We start from the raw sequence: 15,407 nt of genomic DNA on the forward strand, positions 1-15,407 counted from the left end.
CAGAGGCTCCCACTATAAAAACGCAGCGGGAGCGAAATAAGCCTGGCAGTCCAGCGCGTGCATCTGACAGGACAGTCTCTCGCAGCGCTCGGTTCAGGGAGAAATGCGGTTGGACCACGCTTTGCTGACAATCTGCTTTCTTGTAAAGTGCCAGTGATGGATGTTTAAGGATGTTATGGGATTATTGTGCAGTGTTTACACGGAATAAGGTTGCAGCATGGAATCTCTTGGAGAAAACAGGCTCAGCACTTGAACTCCAGCCCTTAGAGAAGAAGAGGACAACCTGGAATTCACTCTCATTATCCTTCTAAAGCTATTCAAGTGAACTGGAACTGTGACAAGTGAACAGAATAAACCATGCATTTGGGCAGAGGGCTGCTGTTTTTCCTTCTCTTAAACAGTGTGACCATGAGCTTCTCTCTGTCAACCTGCACCACGGTGGACATCGACCACATCAAGAAGAAGAGGGTGGAGGCCATCCGGGGTCAGATCCTCAGCAAACTGAGGCTGACCAGCCCGCCGCAGACCCTGGGCCCTAGTCAGGTGCCCTATCAAGTGCTGGCCCTCTATAACAGCACTAGGGAGCTGCTGGAGGAGTTGGGACGGGACCGACATCAGAGCTGTGGCCAGGACAACACCGAGACCGAATACTACGCTAAAGAGATACACAAGTTCAACATGATCCAGGGCTTCCCTGAAAACAGTAAGTGACCGTATGGAGGCAGAGTATAGTAACACTTGATAGTGGCCAGCGCTGATAACAGTAATCTAGAGAGCAAGCTGACTGATGAATGCCAAAGCCTTTCCTCACAATTCACCAAACAGTTTCAGGACTTTTCAAAGTCTGAATGTGTTATATAATGTAACGTTAATGTTGTTAAAGTGTTAACAGGCAGGCTCCGCTCACGTTACACCAGTGCACTGGTCACTTCTCAGGAAATATACTATCAGTCCTGCTAATAAATGGAGCGGCTTGACATCTGAAAACCATTTCACACGGTTTGTCTGGTCTGTACGTTCACCGAAGGGTCAGTGCAAAAGGATCTGCACCGATTTTCCATGTGTCTCTGGGTCCTGTCCAAGTCCAGACGGGCCCCAGATTATTTGAGGACACAGTCAGTTGGGTGAATGTCTTCCTAGTTTAGCACTAGACAACTAGACAAGCCGTTCAAAGATCAGACGAGAGTGCGAGAGGTGGTTCTGGACAACGGTGAGCTCGGGAGAGTGACCAGTCGAGACTTTGTCTGAAACCATGTGCTAGTAGAACTATAGTATGTCATCCTTGAAATGTAAAGATGATTTGGGGAACCCTCTGGAAAACCTCTAAATGAACTTCAGTGTGTATTTCAAGACCTTAAAATAAGGGTTCCAAAAGGGCAGTGATTTTTTTTTGGGGTTCTCCAAAGAACCTTTTATTCAACAGTTCTATTTTTTCAAACATTTTAATAATCTAAAGAACTCAAGGTTCCATGGATGTTAAAGGTTCTTCATGGAACCACTAACCGATGGAACCTTTGGGTTCCATTTGGAATGTTCCTCAGAGAACTGCTGGTTTTGAAGATGATTCTGAAGTCTGAATCAAATATCTCTTTATTTTTAATGTTTAACCTTTTTTTTTTAAACCCCCACTTGACGAGCAGCGCTTTCCTTCAAGTGTTGACGTATTTCTTGTTGACATATTGAAGAGCTCGTCTCTTTTTGTTATTAGTTGATGTCACAGCTGTGCACTATGATTTGCTGCTCGCTGTCGGTTGTTGGCGGCAGGTGGTATTGCATTCTTATTCCAGAGAGCGTTTGATTGGACAAGAGATGTCATGTGCCTCTGAGTGCATGATGAGTCACCAAATGTTTTTTTTTTTTTTTCTCAATAAAGAATGTTTTGAATTGCTGCTTTTATGCACATGGGTTAGTTTTGCCAACTTTTAGGAATATAAAGACAAACTCAAAGCTACAGACATGGAGTAAATACTAGGATTATTAAATTTAACTAAAACTAAAACCATAAAAAAAAGTATTTTTGTTACTTAAAAATAAAACAAACGTTAACTGAAACAAAATAAAATGTTTTTTTTTTTTTTTTTACATATTTTATTTCAGCTAGTAGCCAAGGCAACATTTCTTGTTTTTATTTAGTTTAACTTTATATATATACCAAAAAATAACAAAAATATATAACAAAAATTAATTGTGTATACATTTTTTAAAAAACAAACCCCTGGTTTCACACACTAAAATGCATGTTTGAGTTGTTTTAACTGAAAGCAACACCAATATATCTTAAAATAGTCAGTGCGATAATTTTGTCTCAAGATGCACATCAGTAATATATATTTTTTTATTTTAGGTTATGTTTATAAAAGCTACTTAAATGTCCTAATTGAACTAATTCCTAATCCTGGCTTAATCTAAGCCCTGTCTGTGAAACCAGGCTTATAATGAATAAAAATGACAAAAACACAACAAAATGATGACAACATTAATTAAATATAAAATGAAAACAGAAAAAAAATGCAAATTTAAAATATTAATAAAAACTACACTAAAAAAATGCTGGGCTAAAAACAAACCAAGTTGGGTTAACTATGCACAAACCCAGTGAGTGGGTTGTTTTAACCCAGCAGTTGGGTTAAATGTTTGCTCAACCTGCTGGGAAGTTTTATTTAACTCAACTATTGATTAAAAATTACCGTATTGCTTGCTTAAAATGAACCCAAAATATGTTTAATAAATGAACATTTATTAATGTTTAATGAATAATTATTAAACAATAAACATTTATTAAATTGCTTATTAATAATTTGATTACTATTGTTTCCTCTAGTAATTATGTGTCTGAACATATTTTGGGTTCATTTTAAGCCAGACATACAGTCATTTTAAATAATAATGAAAACTACCCAGCAGGTTGGACAAACATTTAACCCAACTGCTGGGTTTGTCCATTTTCAGCCCAACTTGGGTTGTTTTTAACCCAGCATTTTTCAGAGTGTACAAAAGGATCTCAGTGATACTAAAATTTAACTCCTCATTTGCCTGTAAGCAGTTTTCTTTTTCTTCATCTATCTGTCAGTGTCGATATGCTTTCGGAAATGTCAGTGAGTGCATCATATAAATGCATATTTAAGTGCCTCATATTAAAGGAAGATCTCCCCACACCACTGTGGCAAACGCTCAGCGTGTCATTTATAAATAAGCTCCCTCTGGAGCCTTCGTCCCGCAGCACAAACAGAGGAATTTTAGCACCGGAGCGGGAAGACGCACTCTTTCCTTTCCATCAAGCAGTGTTCAGTTTGAGTAAACGCAGTACAGGAGAGTGGTGGGTAGAGTAATGTATATTCACGTTCCATTCACATCAGCTAAACTAATGGCTTTTTCATGCCCGGTCGGGACGAGCGGGTTCATCTGCGCGTCACGCGTTTGTTGAAGCAGCAGTGCACCAGCAGGTTATGTTTTCTTATCGGCTCTGTGTCTATATTTGCATCCAAAAATGACCGAATGACATCACTGGAAAGCATTTTTGCCATTCCAGACCTGTTTGTCCATTAACCAGGAGTCGAGCGAGATAAAGACACACTCGTCCCAGCCGTGCACCTGCGTCCAGCCTCGTGTCCACTGATTGCTAACGAACAAAACCCTGGCTCGAACTGCCATCGTCACGAGAAACTTTCCAGAAAATGCTGTTTGTTGACAGAGGAACACCCAGTTAGCAGATGGTGAGCGTCTTTTGGTTAACACTATCTGGCTTTTGGAAATCAGGCTGTATCTGCCAGAGAGCGATGGACGCGGATCAGAGCTGCAGAAAGCGGCACTTCTGATATGTTCAATAGTAAGAAGGTGATGTCATTTCCAAGCACAACAGAGATCACATTCGCTGGCCAAAACACACAAACACGCACACTTTTTTCCGTCTCTGATTTGGCGGTCACGTGAGCGGTCGAGTCAGCGGCAGGCTTTTGTGCATTATCTCATCCTGGAGTCTGCGGCCGGTGTCATTTATTTGAGGGATTCCACATTCGCCGCGCCGCTCGCGCAGAGACGCTTGAAATAACCGACCGCGGGAGTCAAACAGTCACTTAGCCTGGGTCACGGCCTATTATACAGCTCTTGATAAATGCACGCAGAATATTTACTGCATGACCTCATTTCACTTTAGACTCGCCATTTGGAGGCAGAACAAAGGCACCACAGGACCTGAAAGAAAGCACAATGCTCTTCAAAGATGGTCAGCCTTTGATTTGCATTCAATCCGCTGTTATCTGCTGTGATGTCTGAAGTGATTTAACCCACTGTTCAGCGGGCCGTTGAACATCACAGGCTGATTCTTCAGTGAGGGGAACTTCTGACCACTTGACATCTTGAAAAATGAAATTCTTCAACATATGCTTCCTGGATTAGATATATCACCAACTTTCAAGTGGATTTTTGGTATAATGTTTTTGTAATGAGGTGTGATGATGGTAATGACATATCAATTTTTGGATAAACCTAATTGGCACAAGCAGTTTATTAACGACTAATATTAAAGGATTAGTCCACTCTCAAATAAAAATTTCCTGATAATTTACTCTCCTCCATGTCATCCAAGATGTTCATGTCTTTCTTTCTTCAGTTGAAAAAATGAAGGTTTTTGATGGAAACATTCCAGGATTTTTCTCCTTATAGTGGACTTCAATGGGCACCAAACGGTTGAAGGTCCAAATGTCAGTTTCAGTGCAGCTTCAAAGAGCTCTACATGATCCCAGACGAGGAATAAGAATCTTATCTAGAGAAACCATCGGCCATGAATGAATGAAAAAAAAAAAAATACAAATGTATATGCTTTATAGACAAAAACGCACTTTCGTATTCTTCAAAAAGCTTACGCTGAATGTCCCACGCCTTCCCTATTCTACTTATGGAAAAAATGGAACTGGCTCTGCGTTTGTTCTGTAAGTAGAATAGGGAAGGTGTAGGACATTCAGCGTAAGCTTTTTGAAGAATACGAAAGTGCGTTTTTGTCTATAAAGCATATACATTTGTATTTTTTTTTCAAAAATGTCCGATGGTTTCTCTAGATAAGACTCTTATTCCTCGTCTGGGATCATGTAGAGCTCTTTGAAGCTGCACTGAAACTGACATTTGGACCTTCAACCATTTGGTGCCCATTGAAGTCCACTATATGGAGAAAAATCCTGGAATGTTTTCCTCAAAAACCTTCATTTCTTTTCCACTGAAGAAAGAAAGACATGAACATCTTGGATGACATGGAGGAGAGTAAATTATCAGGAAATTTTAATTTGAAAGTGAACTAATCCTTTAACCAGTATGCTAATGGTGCCTAATAAAGCTCCTCTCTCTGATCATGATATAAAAATCCTCAAATGGATCACATTTCTGATCTTCAGACTGAGTTTTTATAGTTCAAACTATAAGTTCTGATTCCCTCAACAAGGATTTTTCCATTGACCTTTGGATTATACCAGTATATAAGCTCTGTGGCCAACAAATTATGATTCTTACGTGTTTTGCTCATCACGATAATCTTCACAAAAGTCTAAATACAATTGGCAGAAGTCAAAAGATAAATGTAGGCTACAAATAAACTACACCACAGTCACATGACTTCAACATCACCATCATTAAGCCTTCAACTAACAAAACATGTTCCCTGACAAGGATTACTGCACTCTTTTTGGGGTGTTGCAGAGTTATTTTTGATAAAATTCAGGCGGTTTATATGAGCATCTTTTTGGATATTTTTTCTCTGTGGTATAAAGCTGTTTTATTTGACCTCTACAGTTTGGATAAAAGTTTAAAGAGTAAGTAATTTCTGATAAATTTGCACGGTCAGACTTTAGATTAGGGTACAATTCTCTTGATTAACTATTAACTACAACTTTTACCTCAATAAACTCCTAATTACTGCTTATTAATAGTTAGTAATGTAGTTGTTAAGTTCAGGTATTGGGAAGATTTAAAGGATGTAGAATAAGGTCATACAGAACAAGGCATTAATATGTGCTTTATAAGTAATAAACAGCCAATATCCTAGTAATATGCATGGTAATAAACAAGTAGTTAATAGGGAGAATTGAACCCTAAACTAAAGTATTACCATATATATATAATATGATGTTTTTGCATTCTTATAACATCAGTTGGAATACTGAAATAAATCTACAAGTTGGAAAGTTTGATTTAGAAAAGTTTGCATATATAAACACAGTGAGGCTGTAAAGGCGACAAGATGAGTAGATGAGTTTATCTGTTCGGCTGTTCACAATAAAAGCTGTTCAGAATAACACGTGAAAATCCCTTGAGTTCACCAGCACAGACCTTAGTTCAGGCTTGTAACCAAAATCCCACTGACTTCAGGACGATGGAACCGGAAGAGCCAAAATGCAACTCGTTTCCATGTTTTCCAACCTCATTCTGTTGAGGTGTGCACTTACATCTTAAACAATTATACGTTTTTATTGAAAAAGGCACCAATATTGGGTATAACAGTTCTTTTTAATATAAAATTATAAATACCAATACCCCTTTTTAAACAACATGTTGTCCTAAGCAGACGCGCTGCGATAAGATTCCAGCGACAAACAATTTGTCCACACCAGATGTGACAAAATCAATCAAAAATCACAGCCAATCAGAAGAGCGTGTGGGCGGGCTCTCTCGGCAAGTGCACGGCACTCGCAAGGAAACGGATAAGCACATAATCAAATTCATGAAATATTTCACCATTTAATCAATATTAAAAAATACAAACAATCTTTGTCATAAAATACACGCGTTTGTCCACAGTTTGAACGTTCTTGTTTCCATTTGAGGTGAATTATCCATTGTTGCTTTCAGTGCGACTACAAATGGGAGCACTAAATGATATTCAAAGTCACATTAGAAGCTTTTAACATTAAATAAAGCACATAAACATTACCCGAGATTATCATTGCCATACTTTGTGTTGTTGTTCCAGCCGTGATGTCACAAAAAAAGAAAAAGAAACCGTTTCTAAAATAGAGTTGTCATGGCTGGTTAGGACAAAAACTCTGATTAAAATGGAAAAGAAACCTTTTATTGCCTGTTTCGGCATCGCATTGAGTTTGGTTAGGACACGGTGTTATTGTCACAGCTAAAGTGTGACTACAGTCAACAGCACAACCTCAAGAGACATAATAAACTGATTTAGTGGCATCCTTCTGCTAGAAGATCTAGTTCTGACAGCAGAAAGACGTCACAGTGTCAGTTTCGGAGGCCTCCTCTCCTCCATTTCCTCTGACGTTCGTCAGCACTGCCCTGATTACATCCACGGCTTTCTCAGGAACTCTGGATCATGTCACCTGGCAGGAGAGGAAGGACGTCTCAGACACTGGATGCAGTATCTGAGCCGGGACGCCTTCGGTTCACTCCGTATAAGGTCCATGTTTAGAGTCAAACCAACGAGAGCACCTCAAAAATGACCGGCCTGTTTCTGAGATCACGTTGGACAGTGAAATCGAATGAGATGGATTGGTGGAACAATGCGCTGAAGTAATAACAGTTCCAACTCTCTGTCCAGAAGCCTCGAGGTCAAACGTACAGTCACTCTATTGACCCATATCGGATCACTCGAAACTAATCTTTGTATTTGACTTCATTCATTGCAAACAATCCCTGTACTTCCATTCATGGAACAAATGAGCTACACACTAGAGCCTTGGCGAAAATCAGCCATAATGTGAAATCCACCTAAAACACTGCAGTAGGAAAAATGAGATCATCATCTAGAAGGAAACCAAAGAGTTGATTAGAATTTCAAATCTCAGAGTGGGGCTTTCCACCTTCACGAGAAGGTTACGGAGAGACGCCAGGCACGTGGAAATTCAAAATAGCCGTCTGCTTTTCAGCATTGAATCAATTATAAGCATATATTGCCAACTTATTGGATTGATTTTTTTTACTGTCTGGCAGCGTTCAGCCTGGAGGAACTAGCTCGGTTACTTGTGCGCAAAATTGGAATGTCACATAAAACATTTGCAAATAAAGCAGTGTTTCCATCCCAGTGTTTTTAAGAGAACAAAATCGTCACTTTCTGGGAAGCAGATGCAAAATATCAGTAATAAAAATGGAAGTTGCTGCAATCGGGCTCTTTTTCCCTCCATTATAAATGAGTTTGTCACAATAACCGCTGTCATGTTCTCTTGCGTTCAGATGCTGGTGTTTGGGAACACAATCGTGCGAGACGCTTCTGGAGGGAATTAAACCAAACCGTTCTGATGACAGGCTCAGGCGTTTCAGAACCAACATTTGAGATGCTGTGATGCCATTGGTCCGCTCGTTAGTCCAGTTATCCAATCACAGCCTCTGCTGAGGCAAATTCACATGAGTTTATTGTTGCGCATCGAGGGATTTATTAAAGTGGTGAAAATCAGGTTTTTAATGTTGTTTCTATGTCTATGTGGTGTTTTTAATATGCCAAACCATATGCAAATTCACAAGTCAACACCATTGCTGAGTATTTCTGCAGTGAAAAAATGCAGTTTGAAATTACTGCTGTTTCTTACATCACAAACTACCTTAACCAATCACGTCACAAGGGGGGCAGGCTCTAGCATATCATTACTGCGCTCCAGTCTCAAGAGAAGCAGGTTATCCCGGTATATTTTTCTGCTGATATGAAAAATCGTGTACATTTAGCAATATAGCATGTGAATTATGTATATTACGATGTTTTGATGAACTATATGCCTTTCTCCATTGGTGATTAAGTTGTTCAAAGCATTTCTGAGGATGCTGATTGTTAGAAGGCAGCCGTCTGACTCTGAGATGGTTTGTGTAACATTAGCAACACATTATTAGCTGTTTGATAACGTAGTCAAGCCAAAGGACACATAAGCGATACATAAAACGCATTACCGTTCTTGTAGACGAGCCTGTATAATTCACTCTTCCTCTTCTTCTGAATCAGTTTCTGGTTCAATATGGCTGAATTAAACCAGTATTTCCGCTTGCCATTGTACAGCGTTTGCTACAGTAAAGTTGACCGAGTGGATCTCTGAGCTTGTGCGAGTGAGTGGAGGCGGGGCTAATTAGCATATTCATGAATCTACGAATACTAAATGAAGCAAGGATGTAGAGTTGCATTCAACCTATTTTAAAGCATTTATATGTCATATTGGTGATCAAAGATGAGTTTTAGGGGATAAAATTATTGACTACAGTGAGCACATACTCTTTTATGCGCATCTTGGCATTTCCATCCAGCATTTTTTTTAAATGCAATGTGCCAAAATTCACATGCAAATAGGTAAATGGTAACATAGCTACTGAAAGATGCCAGTTATGGTCAATCAACTGGTGCACAAAACCGAACTGTACTGATCTTCAAAATCAAGAAAAGAAAAGAGTGTAAAAGACTGAGGCTTGCATAAGCGTGTGGTTTTCAGGAGGTCCAGAGCTGTATGAAGGCCGTGTCTGGCCAGATCTGCACCGCAGCAGCCCAGCTGGCATAATCCGCTCATATTATATAAATATTCCACATCTGACTCGCCATCCAGCCAGTCAAGACTTTAATGGATTGCTAATGGATTGCGGTCTGTCATCAGTGAGCACAGACTTCGAGCGTTAGACATTAGACAAAGCAGAAGAAACGTTTTACAGTTGCTTTTCTGTTTATTCTTAAGAGCATTTTAATAGTGTTAAAATAAATACTCAAATAAAAGCTGATTATATTACACATTTGTGTGTGTATGTGAAATTATGACTCACAATTACATTTAAAATCAACTGAAATCACACATGTGAATGAACCCACATGTTTGCTTTAGAAACAATTTCCCCTCAGAAATTGCTAGTAAATTTCACAATTAATCAAAGAAATGGCAAAATAAGACATTGAAATAAACGTGAAGTCTTTGTTTTAATTAAAACTCTGGAAATTGAAGAGCCCAAATACTTACAAGCATTTAATGTGAATGACATGAAACATGTATTTGTGTGAACTGAGGGCTTCTGTAGTTTTCAGTTCAGGATTTCTGAACTTCTGGCTCTTGTAAACACTTGAGATGAAACTGTATTTGGGTCGAGAGCTCCTGTGCTTCCATGAACTGACCTCTGACCTCTTGTGTTGCAGATGACCTTCCCTACTGCCCCAAGGGCATAACATCAAAAGTTTTCCGCTTCAACGTCTCCAGCATGGAGAAGAACGCGACCAACCTGTTCCGGGCAGAATTCCGTGCCCTGCGGGTGCCGAACTCCAGCGCCAAGAGAAACGAGCAGCGCATCGAACTCTATCAGGTGCGGATCAGACGCTCTGTCACATCAACCCTGTCAAGCCTCAAAAACAGTCACAAAAATCTAGTTTTTCTGGCTCATATAGTCTGATATAGTGAGAATATAGAGGGGAAAAAACTCCTAAATTAAGCAAAAATATAAAATTTGGTGCATTTACATGGAAAAAAAGTAAGATGAAATTCTGATGCTTGTAAATCAATGAGATCTTTATAACAGTATAGCAGATACTTACATGAAATGCATATAAATATCAATATCTGCCAATAATATGTCTTAGTAAGATGATATTTAAATAGTTTTATGATCAAATCTCTGTAGTTTTAAAACATATAATGCAATGCAATACAATGATGATTGAGAGATGAACAAATAAACCTTCAGCAAGAGATGATGATCATATTCATGATTTTTCTATAAAATGATGTCTGGATAATCAAGCTGCTTCAGTCCAGTTGAAATATTACTAACAATATCAAAGATATTCTTACATTTACTTGATAAAATCAGTGCAGATTTCACAGCAGAAAGACACGAGCTGAAGGAGGACGTTTGTACAATTATACAAAAAGATATTTTACTTGATGAAAAAGTCTAAACTATCGATCAGACGACAGAAGAACAGGTTTATCAGATCATGCTGATCATTTAGAGACCTTAGAAATGTGTATCAAACATGGTTAAGACTCTTATTGGTAGCTGAAAGTATTATGAAGCCAGAAATATTTTAGTCTGGGTTGCATGATATTTTGACTGATTGGATTTACGGAGCTTTCTGCAGATCCTAATGGGCAAAGCCATGACTCCACACTGGAGCAGTTTACAGCTGGATACTTTCTGTTCTTGTCAGATGTTTTGAGGAAGACTTCAACATCATTCTCTTATTTCAGGAGGAGATGTCAATCTCAGTTTAGGTCACATGCAAACACGGGTACACCAACAGACTTTCTATTCATCAAAGAATCCTGAAAAATAAAATGCATCACAGTTTCCATAAATATTTAACTGTTTTCAACATTGATAATAATTAAATATGCTTCTTGAGCATTAAATCATCATATTAGAATGATTTCTGAAGGATCATGTGACACTGAAGACTGGAGTAATGATGCTGAAAATTCAGCTTTGATCACTGGATATAAATTACACTTTACTATATATTCACATAGAAAACTGTTATTTTATATTCTAATAATATTTCACTGTTTTACTGTATTTTTTGATCAAATAAATGAAGCTTTGTTGAGTGTCCTTTAAAAACAAACAAAATATTTTTACATTAATTTTACATCCAATTCTTGTTATATAATCTCAATGACACATCAGTCATTTTATATAGTCTCCTGATCTCAGATGAGCGGTTCATACAGTGTCTTTCAGTGTGTACTGTAGAACAAACACAGACACAGAGAGAGATGATGGCACTGCACTGGATTCAGATCGAGTGCAGCGTTTTACGGGCCTGATCTGTTTTCCAGGTGCTGATGGATTACACAGAAGAACATTTGCACAATTGCAACTGAACAAAAGAAGCTTTCTGAGAAACTCTGAGCTTTACTTTCACATGCCGACGCTTCTAACCGCAATATAAAACCCTGCGACTTGCAGGCCTGAGAGCAGTTATATAACAGATTTACTCCATTGGTGAGTATGTATTCTATAGGTGTTGCATTTTCACTCCGTTTCCTCCCGCGAGAGCCTGAGAGCCCTGATCGGGTTCCAGCATTTCCTGTAAAGGAGACGTCGGTCTCCGGCCTCCTGTCAGAAGCTGCTGTACCCCACAGGACAGAGCGGCCGGGGCCAGAGGGGCGTGAAGCGAGTGTTTCGCCCCCACACGCTGGCCTGGGGCCGGTGCTCTGGCGTGGGCCGCTCAAGTGCTCTCCGAGGACATCCGCCCCCAGCCGCAGTCTCACAGGATGCTAGATTAGGTCCTCCAACCTACTTATCCCAGCCTGTGTTTTATGGGCCAAGTTGTTGTGGGGCCTCCGTGTGTATGCTGATTTTATCTGGCAGACCGGAGCGTTAGACAGTGAGAAGGATCTTCTGATTTTATACTGAGAGTCAAGAGCCCTGAATAGAACTGAACCTTTTAAATTTGCCTTGATCTTTCTAGTGCTTTTTTTAAAACATGCAAAAAATATTAACATTATAAGTGAACCTCAAGGAACATAATAAAATAAAAAAATCCATGTCATGACCCATTTACGTGTACTTTTGTAAGAAATTAAATGACTCGTGATTTCAACTACAGGGCTCTACTCACATTTATAGGAGCAGAATTAAAAACATTTACGAGCACCTTCTGATCAATGACAGACAGATATGAACTTTTCCATTACAGTTTTAGAGGCCAAGCACTGAAGGTGTGATGCACCTATTGTATCTTTTGGTCGTCTTCTTCTTCTTCTTCCACTCTTGAGTCAATGGCAGCCCACAGAGCTGCTTGTGGGAAAGCTATGAATTTTGGCACACTGATAGAGGACAGTCCCAACATTAACTGCAGCAAATTTGGTGTCTCTAGATCAAACTCTCTAGCGCCACCACTTGTCCAAAGCTTAATTTATGTTTACGCTAATAACTTTTGAACCATAAGGGTTAGAAACAATTCTTTCTTTCTTTCAGTTCCTCTGATTCCTTGCCTCAATACGATTCAATTGCACCCTATGATGTCATTTTCCGTCATGAAACTTTTCCCGCCAAAAAAAAACTCCTATATGGTTGCTCCAATTTGAATGAAAATCAAATCAGATCATCTTTAGACTATGCTGGCAAAAAGTTTTTGTATTTTTTTTTTTTTAATGCATTAGCATATCATTACGAGGATGATGCCCTGAAGGAGACAAAGAAGTTTCGAGATATTTATATGCTCATAACTTTTGATGTGGTTGGCTTATTTTCATGGGAATCATCTCCTTAAGATTCCCGAATCCTTGCCGAGTCCAACGACACATAACATGCTAGGTTTCACCTTACGGTTTGTGCAATAGTGCGATTTAGCGTTAAAACAGCATTTGCGAATATCTTCAAAACTGTTAGTCTAATCAAGACTGAAACCACCGTAGGAAATTTGGAAACCGGTCACTGGCTATACACTGATGCCCACATGCCAACATTTTGATAGTAAGTGGTGCAAGTCGTGCATGGGTCATTTTTGAATATAACTCCTAAACAAATGAGATATTTTCACCAAATTTGACAAAAAAAAAAAAAAAAAAAAGTGGTGGAATTGAGCCTGTTGGTGGCACTATAACTGAACAAAATATTAAATTGCCACTAACTACAATAAAGTATATGAAATAAAATGCTATATTTTACTAACGATTTTACTTCTTGCTTGCATCTTTGTATTTTTAATTGAAATTCTTAATTTAAATATATGCATTTGTTACATTTTAATTTAAAGAATGAAATCAATTAGAATAAGACAACGGGTTGTGATATGAATGACATGACCAATCAGAATCAAGCATTTCTGAGGTCTGTGTAAATAAATATAATTTATTTCAATATTGAAAGGTATAAATGAAAGCCCATTTCTGCCACATAAGCTTTGGTAGATCATAATTATGACATACTAAATCATAATTATGGGATGAAATGTCAAAATTATGCCATACTAACGCTTAATTATGAGATTAATAAATCTCAATTCTGAGAAAAAAGTAAATGAATTTTTCAAAATTGATGTCATATTTTTTTTTTCATGTCATATTTATGATATTTTAATGTCATAATTTCAGCTTTTAAACTCATTTTATAACTTACCATATCTTTATTATGATTTACGAAAGTGATTTATTTTTTGCCGTTTTTGCCTTTATTGTGGTAGGACCACATGTAGACACGAAGCAAAGTGGGAGAGACAGAGAGGGATGGGACCGTGAGCCAGCACCGTGGTGCTGCCCACGAGGCTATCGGCACTGACTCAAACTTCCTAAATCTGTCCCTTATGAGTTTCTGTTTAAGATGCTGCCTATGTAGACAGCAGGGCAACTCATGGGGTTTGGAACAGAGCTGACGTCTGCCAGTGTTTAAGTACAGAGAACCCTCAACATCATGGAAGTGATTTAGTTCCAGTATTTAAAAATATTAGAACTGGTTCCGAAGTAGAATCTTCACCTGTATTTAAATATACCTGTCAATCAGAGCGGTGAATGCTCTTCATTCGTGCATGTGAGTGTCATTCAGTATTATCAGACTCCACGAGTCACTTTTTCCATGAGTGAGAGAGCAGAAGCGTTTGGCCTCGGGCAGCTCCGTTGTCTGGATTCATCGCTGTCTGTCTGTATGTGTGCAGGAGACAGTTTGTGTTTTCTTCAAGAGCATGTGTGTCGTCATTTTCCATGTTAAAATGTTTTCTCATATCTCAGTTTAATGTTCACTGAAGAGTAGCACACTGTGACTCTTAAGTGGTCTAAAAACATGGCGCTCAAATAAAAAGAAGTTCTAGATCAAGCTATAGATCTTGTAATTTTTTTCTTTCATTCCACGGCCATGCATCTCATATTATTAACCGCAAAAACACTTTCTGTGTGAATGGCCTCTTAAAGGGGTCATATCATGAAAATCTGACTTTTTCCATGTTTAAGTGCTATAATCGGGTCCCCGGTGCATCTACCAACCCAGAAAACATGAAAAAGATCAACCCAGTAACTTTGTTTTGGCAAGCCTTTCTCTGCAAGCATGTGAAAAAACGAGCCACTCAGATTTCACTCCCCTTGTGACATAGGAAGGGGATCTTATTATAATATTACCATCCCTTAATCTGCATGTTTCATCCTAAAAGTTGTAACTTCTTCCTGAGTCTCTCCATCAGTGTCGACTCCGGTTTGAACAATGTAAGGCTGAACACCGTTACTGACAATCCTCATTTTGGCTGCGTGAGATTCTCCAGCTTTGTTGTTGTTGAGCTGTTAAAGCTCCGCCCTCTTCTGGAAAGGGGGCGGGAGCAGAAGCTCTTTTGCATTTAAAGGGACACACAAAAACGGCATGTTTTTGCTCACACCCAAATAGGGGCAAATTTGACAAGCTATAATAAATGATCTGTGGGGGATTTTGAGCTGAAACTTCACAGACACATTCTGGAGACACCAGAGACTGATATTACATCTTGTGAAAGGGCATTATAGGTCCCATTTAGGGTATATAAGATATACTTA

The 15,407-nt window shown here is 38.8% G+C and overlaps 1 protein-coding gene across 1 annotated transcript in view; it reads left to right on the top strand.

The window, feature by feature from the left end:
- The first annotated feature begins 33 nt into the window (after positions 1 to 33).
- tgfb3 (transforming growth factor, beta 3) overlaps positions 34 to 15,407 on the top strand; it is a 30,785-nt gene continuing 15,411 nt past the window's right edge. The window contains exons 1-2 of the mRNA XM_048190344.1: positions 34 to 703; positions 10,091 to 10,254. Of these exons, the coding sequence (XP_048046301.1) occupies positions 358 to 703; positions 10,091 to 10,254 (510 nt within the window). The 5' untranslated portion in view covers positions 34 to 357. The remainder of the gene's footprint in view (positions 704 to 10,090; positions 10,255 to 15,407) is intronic.

Source organism: Megalobrama amblycephala, linkage group LG5, assembly GCF_018812025.1.
Source record: "Megalobrama amblycephala isolate DHTTF-2021 linkage group LG5, ASM1881202v1, whole genome shotgun sequence".
NCBI lineage: Eukaryota > Metazoa > Chordata > Actinopteri > Cypriniformes > Xenocyprididae > Megalobrama > Megalobrama amblycephala.